The sequence below is a fragment of the Drosophila novamexicana genome, unplaced genomic scaffold (genome assembly GCF_003285875.2).
Source record: "Drosophila novamexicana strain 15010-1031.04,08,12 unplaced genomic scaffold, DnovRS2.1 tig00001292-arrow-arrow-pilon, whole genome shotgun sequence".
In the NCBI taxonomy this organism is placed as follows: Eukaryota; Metazoa; Arthropoda; class Insecta; order Diptera; family Drosophilidae; genus Drosophila; species Drosophila novamexicana.
In genome coordinates this window covers 833,714-843,529 of record NW_020824848.1, presented here as the reverse complement: position 1 = coordinate 843,529, position 9,816 = coordinate 833,714, and the positions used below count along the sequence as shown (strand labels likewise).

The 9,816-nt window shown below is 46.4% G+C and overlaps 1 protein-coding gene across 1 annotated transcript; it reads left to right on the top strand.

Moving 5' to 3' along the window:
* The first annotated feature begins 5,320 nt into the window (after positions 1-5,320).
* Positions 5,321-8,571, top strand: LOC115766974. The gene has a single exon (XM_030711069.1). The coding sequence runs from the start codon at positions 5,395-5,397 to the stop codon at positions 8,128-8,130; it is 2,736 nt and encodes a 911-aa protein (XP_030566929.1). The 5' UTR covers positions 5,321-5,394; the 3' UTR covers positions 8,131-8,571.
* The last annotated feature ends 1,245 nt before the right edge of the window (positions 8,572-9,816 follow it).

The following is a 9,816-nucleotide window of genomic DNA, read 5'->3' as shown; positions in this document are numbered from 1 at the left end:
TGGGGTAGGATTCAAGGAATCTCCCATCGGTTACACGGTATCACCCAGTCGGTCAACATAGTCTGAAACACACTTGTGGTTATTATTGTTGCTGGCTTGTTAGCATGCCGTAGCTGAAATGGCATTTCCTGTTGTTGCTCGGTTTTGCCAGCCAAAGTCCGCCGGGAAAGATATTTAAATTATTATTCGGCGTAGACAGAGTGAATTTTGATTGGGGGAAACTAAGTAAATGTACCCTCAGGGATTTCACGTGTCTGGCCTTTGTTCGTTATTCACCTGACAGAGGTCGCCAGCTCGGGGGTGAGTTGAAGAAATGCCACCTGGTTTGCATTTGGCTGTTCGCCTTTCCCCCCAAAAATTGGTGTTGCATCCAATTTTCGAGTGAATTTCTTCTGTTAATTAGTCGGGGTCTGTTTATGCTGCGTAATTTATGGCATCTGTTGCTGCCCCAATCGACGCCGTCAACGTCATTAAAGCGTAAAGTTCACAGAGGCATGCAACATGGCCATGACCGGGCTCTGGGTCGGGCTCTGGCACTGGAACTGGAACTGTGTCCTGGCAATGGCTTTGTGAATCTGTTATGAATGTTCAATATAATTCACATTCAATTGCCATACAAGCAACTTGTGGCTGCGGCCGAGGGGAGCGCCAGATGCGCTGCATCCCAGGCATAAAACTCTGATGGACGCACAGCCAGCGGGACGGGGTGCGGCAGGCTGGGAGGCAGTCAGGCAACCCCTTGTCAGCGACGCGGCCGTAAGCAAAACATTCATCAAAATTTTATACACTCAACATGTGCCCCGCTGCCGACTCTTCTCCAACAGCCTCGGGCCGCGTCTATTTGTTTGCGTGTATATTTCGAATCCGTCCGTCCGCGCCTTCGATTTGAATGTTCTTTGAAAAATCACAACTAATTAACTTTGCCTACGGCTCCAAAAATTATGACGGATCCATGAATTCGGGCGGAATAGCTGGAAAAACTGCTGCTGTTGCTGTCGATGCCGCTTGTGGCTTGCCAGCCAGATGTGTTGCATTGTTGCAAGCGCAACGTTTGCGTCGACTATAAATAGACAACATTTTCCCGAAACAGTTTCCGGTCTTTGCTAATGTGTTGTTTATGGCCAAACAAAGCGGCGACTGCGCTAAATGAGGCCCAACTGAATGTGTGTCTGACGCAAACTCAGGTCAAAGACAGCAAATTATCCCAAAGAAACTCAAGTGTCAAAGTGAAGCGTAACTGAAAGCTGAAAGCGCAAATACAGCTTTCAAATGGATTTTAGTTTAAAGAAATTGTAAATTTGCCATAGGATAGTGTTACAAAATTATGCATATTACATATATGCCAAGTAAATTGTGACAAAACTATAACAAAACTTAAACATAGAAAACAAGTAAGAGGTTCTACGGACGGACGGACAGACAAACGGACATGGCTAGATCGACTCGGCTATTAATGCTGATCAAGAATATATATACTTTATGGGGTCGGAGATGCTTCCGTCTGCCTGTTACATTCATTTGCATTTTGCACAAATGCGATATACCCTTTTTACCCATTTTCAATGGGTTCATGGGTATAATTATAATACCCTCTACAAGGGTATAAAAACTTATTTGTTGCTTTGATTGTTGAGTAAATTTAAACTCAGGCCATGGTCAAACTTAAGCTCTGTACAGCTTTAATAGTCTGATGGATGAGAGTAATTTTTCAATAAACAGCAAACGTGCTTATTTCATGGTCTTGTGCGACTATTTCAAGTAGATCAGATTTCTATTTGAGACATGTTTGGTATTAAATTCAAATATAATTTTCTAGCTACACATTTTAAGAATGTAAAATTGTTTAATATAAGCAACCAAATGTTTTCTAAATCCGCGGCTCTAGTAATATTTAAATCGGATGTGTTTTGTTTAAATTTAAATAAATATTTTAAATATATAAATAGCAACTTTTTCAATTTCTGAACAGTCTGAAAATGAATTTAAAACATATTTTCGTATTTACTTTCTTAATTTAAGCTCAGTTTGAGTTATGCATGTGTTTGTATACTTAAGCTGAACCCTTGTTTAGTCGACAACAGACGCCCGCAGGGCTGAAGAAAGTAACTTGAAATTTGCTTTGTGCCTTGCACATTTTTTGTTAACAACACTTTTGGCCTGCAGCTAATGTTCGGCCAAGACAAAAGAAAATTATTGGCCCGGCTCACAGATTTTTAGCGCCTTAATTGAAATATACGTATTTATTTGCAGCCAAACTGCAAGCATAAGTTGGCGAAGTTCTGTCGTAATTGCAACAACTCGAATGGCAAAGTTCATAAAAACTGAGTAATTTTTGCATTTGACGTCTGCGGCTGTTGATTGTTTCCCGGCGGCTTTCCCATTCTCATTCCTATTGTTCCATCGGCGTCCAAGTTCGCCGGGAATGTCGATGAGCGAGTAAATTCTGAAGAAACTTTTCATCATCAACAGTGACAGGATCTGGCTGGAGGCAGGTGATGCCGCTGCATACACAATGAAAGTATTTATTAAAACAAACTTCGCTCTGTCTCCGTCGTAACTCTCGTTTTTCCTTTCCCGCTCTCTCTCCCTCACTCTCTCTATCTCACTCTCCCAGTTAGATTGCTTGACTGCGTCTGCAATTGCATTGGACTATGGGCATAGTTTGTCTCTTTTACATTCAATGTTAAAATGTTAACATAACATAAAATGTTAAACATGTTAACATAAAGCTGTTAGGCTGCCAGCTGTTAAGCAATGCAGTTGAGTACATTTTTGTCCTAAACTTTTCAAAACTGCGTTTCGAATATTTGAATTTGCATTTTGTATATTACAATCAAAGCCGAACCGAATTGGTTCAAGCCCAGAATTTCGAGTTTTATTTAACCTAGAGTAAATTTTTAAGCGTCAGCCGGACATTAAAGTCCATTACGTAACTCGCGCCAACTTTGAAGAAAGCTTCCCAAATGTAGATCTAACATGCGCCTATGCTGAGTTTGAACAGGCGACCTGCGCTTTAGCTTGCTCGACGCTTACAAATCACAAATTTATAGTAATGCTTTTCGCTTATGATTTTTGTGAGAAGTTTGACTATTATTGCCCCCACTTGAAAACAAAGTTTTAAAGATAAGCTTCTGGCCGCTCGATCACATGTCATTCAGTCAGGACTGAAAAATATTCACAAATTATTAGCAGCGTCTATTTTTTGCTGCAAGACTTGGCCAACTTGTCCATGGTGCATTTTGGTTGGCAAAGTTTGGCGCAGCTTGAAGCGGCTTGTGATGCCTGCTGCTGATGCGACTGCCGCCCAGGCGCATAAATGTCACTTAGGCGACGCTTGAAGCACGCCATGCGGCAAGACGCAAGCGCCATTGTTCGGAATGGCGGCCACATTGCACCCGCTCGGCAAATTGCGAAAGTGACAATTTCGACAGCCTCACGCAGATAGTCTCCCCCTTTTTCTTACTCCCTCTCTCACTCGCTCGGCGTCTGGGCAAAGTGTAAGTGCAAATTCAGTTTGGTTTAATTTCGACAGTCTGTGGTCGTTGCAGGCACTGACCAAACGCTGTCCTGTGCCCCATCCTGACGTCGACTGCGACGTCAGCTGCGATCTTTATTAAGTTTTCGCTTACTTTTCGCCGAGTGCGACAAAAAGTTTTGCCTGCCCAAGTTTTGCCTTCAAACAATTTTCCCTTGTTTTTCTACATTTCGGCTTTTGTTTTCTGGTAAAGATTTCACTTGCTGTTTTGGCAACACTTCTTCACACCAGACACACCCGCACACTCGCACACCCGCACACCCGCACACTCGCACAGTTAGACACTGCGACAGACAGTCGGAATCTGTGGGAACTTTCGTTTTACCAAGAGTCCTCAGCAGTATTTGTTGTCTATAGTTTTTTTTTCTACAAATATTTCTGTGCCACCGCGCACACTGAACTGAAAGCTATTTGCCTAAAGTTTTGCCAAAACCTGTAAATATTATAAGTAATATTATAAGTTCAAGATTAAAAATACAATAGGTGCCCCCCTAAACGAACTAAGAGTTAAGGTTAAGGTAACTAAGTGTCTTAGGACGAGTCACTGGTTCAAACCATGAGTCGAACCACCAAAAAGTTTTTTTAGATAGATAGGAAAAAAGTCATATATGGAGACTAAAGCTGATATCTTGCTTAAGGCGCATCAAATCTGTTTTATCACTGTTGCGATTGCCTTATGGTTTTTTTTTAGTTGTCGTATATCTGGCCTCACTGTACCATATTTGTATATCTCCTACTTTTGTTGTTGTTGTGGATACCGGTAACTGGGTTTATTTGTTCTCTGCAGCAAATATGCTCGATTGCATTTGAGTTATTGTCCGTGGCGCAGTTGACAGGCTCCTTCCAGGGCAGAGCCCGGATGCTGGACGCTCACTGGCGTCTCCATGGCTCCCCCTCTCTTACACCCCCCCCCCCCCCCTCTCACTCTCTTTCCGCCACCCTCTCTTGCCATGCCTTACACTTGTCTCCCTTTGGCTGGCTGTGCATATTCAATATTTTGGTATTTATCTTGTCAGACAATAAAATAAAGCAAAGTACGCACATTGCACAAAGCTATTGGACATGAAGACCACACACACACACACACACACACACAGAGCTGGATTCTGATGCAGTCTAGAAATAGGTCACTGGTGTCAGAGTTCTTGTCGGTGTCGGTGTCGGTGCTGGGTTCCTTGCATACCAATGCACGCCACAGGAATTTGCATGTTTGAATTTTCCTTAAGCGCCCATAAGCCGCCGGCCATTACCATTGCTTACACTCGGACAAAAAACGCCTGGTCTAAGTTCTTTCAAGTCCGTATTTGTTTGCTTTGTTCTTAGCACGTAAAGAATTCTTCTGCAGGTATCAAGGTATCAAAGAGTTTCCACCGATTGATTGACTGACTAACTGATTGGTGATGATTGAGGGCTCAAATTAGAGCTAGGTGTGATGCAATTTTAGATGACAGATCTTTTGGGCCCTCCAAGCATAAGGTTTCTGGTTCAAAATCAATTTTTTTAAATTTTCTCATATGTATATGAAATCGTTTAACTTAAGTAATTAAAAAATAATATTTAAAGCTTTTTGGATTATATTTTGCTATGTTCGAAATCAGAATTTCATTCTTCTTCATTCAAACATTCAACGCAAGCGCTTCAATATGATTGTTCAATATGAGAACAAGAAGCTGGACTTTTTCTCAGAGTGTACGGAGTTGGCGGCCTCTAAGCAGGCGTAAGCTGCAGCTATCGTTGCCTCTGCCTAGCAACCAGGCAGGCTTCGCCCAAATCTCAACTCCCAGTTGTGCTCTCTTATCAGATCTATATTTCTATATTTTATATGACAAGTGTGTTTATATTCTGTACGAGAGATCAGCATGCAGGAGGAATGCAAGCTAATCGTGGCGCAGCTGATGCCGCAGTTGACAAAACTATTGCTGGAAACCGACGAGAAGGATGACACCTATGCCTACTGCCTGGAGTACGCAGTGGCCCGCGTGGAGAGCTATGCGAAACCCTTGAACAGCGCCGAGCGTGTCTGGAACAATTTGGCCGACTTTGTGGATCGGTATCTGTGTGAGCAGCTGCCCATACTAGCCGATACCATTAAGACACTGGCCAATGTGATAATCGATGACAAGAGCATCACGGAAGACCTGAAGGTGGCGCTGCTCGACTTTCTGCTGTCCGTTAACTATAAGGCGTTCCGCTCGGCCCGCATTCATTACGAGCACTGCATGACACGCCGCAAGGAAATACTCGAAACACTGACGGCGTCCCAGGCCAGCTCGGATACGCCACGCGAATTCAATTTGGCCACATTTAGGCACACGCTGGACAGTAAACTGTCGAGCTGTCGCGATGCGGTGCCCAAGCAAGAGCAGACCGAGGCCTCCACCTCGAGAACGATCAGCGCCCAAACATTGCAGACGCGCCGCATGAACGAACTGGTGCCGACCAAAAATTATACCAGCATGGTGACCCGAGCTAACGCCGCATACGCCCAGCAGCCGGAGGAGCCGCGGCCCGGTCCCGTCGACTGCAATACGTTGGCTCGCTGCAGCGAGGTTGGCGCCAAGTGTCGCTTTGCCGTGGCCTACGGCAGCTATTTGCGGCGCAGGTTCAACAATGCGACCGAGAACCTGCAGCTGTACGGCGAGGAGGGTTTTGTCATGCGCGAAATATTGGGCATGTTCTTTCTACCCGGCGACTGTCACAACTTTAAAGTGGTCAATCATTTGCTTCAGCTACGCCCAAATATAATTAGCGATACGGCCAGCGAGCAGCTGGTGCTAGAGAAGTTCGTCAAGCCGATGCAGTACATGCAAATGCTGCACTTGTACATCAATAGCTGCGAAACGCCCTACACGAACGGGGAGCGTCTGTTGATACTGAACAGTTTGACCGGCGCACTGCGACGCCTGGTCAAGCCCGTGGTGGAATCGCTGACGCAGTTCGAACGCAGCCTGGACACAGATGAGGGCAACCAGCTGAGCTTACGCGACTTTCGACGTGCCACCAAGCGCAGCTTTATGCGTCTGGAGCTGCTGTGGAGCCTTGCCGCGGCCACCTACATCTCCTATCCGGAGGAGTTCGGCCAGGAGCCGCACTCACGCAGCCAGCACATATTCTGCAGCCTGGTCGAGCTGTCCGCCCAGACGTCCACGGCCGAGGAGCAGGAGCGACGCGCCTATTCCGCAGCGCTGCTGTTGCATGTGCTGCACGTGCTCTGCCGCTTCCTGGACAACTGGTGGCAGCTGGGCGAATTCAACGATTGGCACGAAGAGTTTCCGGTGCAGCGTCTCGAGCACAACGGACGCACGGAATATGTGATGCGCACCTTCGACAACGGACAGCCCTATATGAAAATCTGTCCCGTCTATCAGCTGATCGAGCGCCATGTTGTGGCCGCAGGCGCAGCACTCGCTGCGCTTTACGATTCGAAGCGTTTGCCGGACTTTGTGAGCGCGCACGAGACCCTGCTGGGGCAGAGTCTGCACCACGCGCTGGTCAAGTCCGTGCACGGACAGCTGCAGTACTACCAGAAGCTATCCACGAGTAGGTGCAGCACCGGCGTCGAGGTGCCCGACATATTCTGGCAGCTGAATTCTACGGAGGACGAGCAGCTGCGCTGCCTCTACTATGTATACCACCAGGAGACGCATCTGGATGAGACTCAGCCGGGCTGCTGCAGCATCGATGAGCTGCTGAGCAGCTGCCAGAGCTGCGTGGTCTACGCGCCGCTGGACGAGCTCATCTGCCAGACGCTGGAACGTCATTTGGAGCAGCGCGCCACGCTGCTCAACAGCTATTTGGGCCATCTGATCAGGGACCAGATGCAGCTGGTCCAGCTGCTGCAGCAGCTGCGTGCGGTCTATCTGCTGCTCCACTTCGAGCAGTTTGCACAGCAATACGAGCTGGCTGTTGGCAGCCTGGAGCGCGGCCTCAGCGCTGAGGCAGCCGAGCAGCTGCAGAGCATCTTAGACATGCAGAATCTCCGGCCGAACTATCCGTTTTACGTGCACGTGCCCGGCGCCAAGGTAGAGCAGCTAACACTGCACTACAGCTACGACATTGCGCTGACTAGCATCATTACGGAGCCGCAGCTAAGATGCTACAACGCCGCCTTCCGCCTGCGACTGCAGCTGCATGTGGCTGTGCACCGGCTGCAGCAGCTGCCCCAGCTGCCGGACGATCAAGAGGTCAGCGAATCTCTGCTGCAACTGCAGCAATCGGTGCTGCATGCGCTGCACCAGCACTTCCGGCTGCAGCAGCTGCAGCGGGCCGCTGAGCTGTGCGACGAGCGGCTGCAGCGGCGCGAGAGGCTCTCCTATATGCAGGCGACGCACCAGGCTTTTGTGCAGACCATGTCGGCCAGCCTGCAGCTAAGCGAAGCCAACTCCGGGGAGGAAATGTGCGAGCTCTTGGCCATGGCACGCATTGTTGTCTGCCTTTGGCGACGCGTCGCCTACACACTGGCCCACAACATGACGCGCGGGGACCTGGGCAAGTTTGAGTCGTATTATCAGAGGCGCAATTTGGGCTATTTGGGCAGTGTTAATAAGTCCTCGGAGGCAATGCGTTACCTAACTTTGTTGCCGCACTTTAACTAAAAGCGACAAGCTCTAAAATCTGTTGAAATTTTGTTCTTCAGTCGGAATAGTTGTCAGTTTTTATAAATTTTCAGGCTGTGTCCGTTTTGTGACAAAAACCGCAAATTAAATCGTTTGGGTGCCGCGGCACAATTTATTTGTTGCCGTAAACGACACGCCCACACACTCACAGCAGCCGCCCCCATTTTAAACTGGAAATTAAAAAAAAAAAATAAATCTCACACAAAATTAGAGCTGCCAGCAGGCAAAGCTCTGCATATACCAAATCACATGCAGCGACCAAAATTATTCAACGGATTTTGCGGCCGCAGCGGTTACTGAATACACACTTGCACACACACACGCACACACACTCGCACACGCACACGCGCTTTCAATCTGGCCGGCATCGCTCACACTTTTGGCCATAAATTGCTAGCGCCTTGTTGGCCAATAAATACATAAAAAAGAATTTCATTGAATGGCGCCAAGTGCTATAAATTGCCGACTCACTTCGGCTGGGCTAGGTCCGGGGCTTGTTTTGGTTTTTGGACTATAATTAAAGTTGTAATTAAAAATTGGTAATTTGTGTACAATATAAAAGACTCATACACATCTATATTTAAGCTGTGTGTCTGGCTGTGATTCGTAGTCGGGCATGTTGAACTTGTGCTTTGACGAGTTTAACGTCTATTATATCCCCTATATACCCTGTACCCTGTAAGAAGCAGAAGGATGCTTCTCAGAGCCCATAAAGTATACAAATTCTTGATCAACCTCAATTACCAAGTCGATTAAGCCTATCAACCCGTCTGTCTACATGTTTGAACGTGTTGATCTCGGAGACTTGAAACGTTGAATGCAGCTCCTTCCATTGCCCAAGCTTGCCCCGTTTACATCAAATCGATAAAAAAATATGGATATAAAAATCTATTCTTTTAGCATATCTCGAAGATTATAAAAGTTAAATGCAAGCTTTACATTTCTGCTCTTCTATAGAATAAACAGATCCAGAATATTTAATAAAACCATATGTTATCGATAGCTTGTCCCGGTTTAATAGAACAGATAAGAAATCGATAAAAAAAATCCTGTTTCTTGCAGCATATCTCGAGGATTCCAAAAGCTCGATTCACCAAGCTTTGTATATGCCTGCTCTTCTACAGTACAGACAACTTCCGCATATTTCATGCAAGCCTAGAAGGAGCTTGACTTCCAGATAACCTCATTGTAGGATATTTCCTAGTCGGGCACTCCCTACCAGCACGCACATGCTGTTTTATGCGTCTGCCTGGCAGACAGACAAACAGCGACAAGGTCGTAAAATCCGCCGGAGTGTATTGTGTCGGGGGGTGTGTCTTGGGGCTGACTGCTCCGTCAGGTTTATGTGTCGGAACTAGACGTCGTTTTATGCGTATGCATTTTTCTCATTAACTCGCGACCATCCAGCAAATAGATAAGCGCCCCGTAGCGCTCGTTAAATATCAAGAATAAAGCTGTCTTTTCAAGTGCCAACAAAATGGGCTGAAGCTTTAAAGCCAGCAACTGAGATTGCAGCAAATTTTTATATACATTTGGAATCTGGAATCTTCTTGATTCAGTTCTGATTTTGGAGATTGGCATATCTCAATTCGCATGGATTCAGTAAGAAATGCCTATTTCCAGAATTTGCAGACTTATAAGCGTAGCGTTTTCTCGAATGTTGTC

Coding starts and splice junctions, on each gene's coding strand:
- LOC115766974 (XM_030711069.1), top strand. CDS start 5,395: ATGCAGGAGGAATGCAAGCTAATCGTGGCGCAGCTGATGCCGCAGTTG.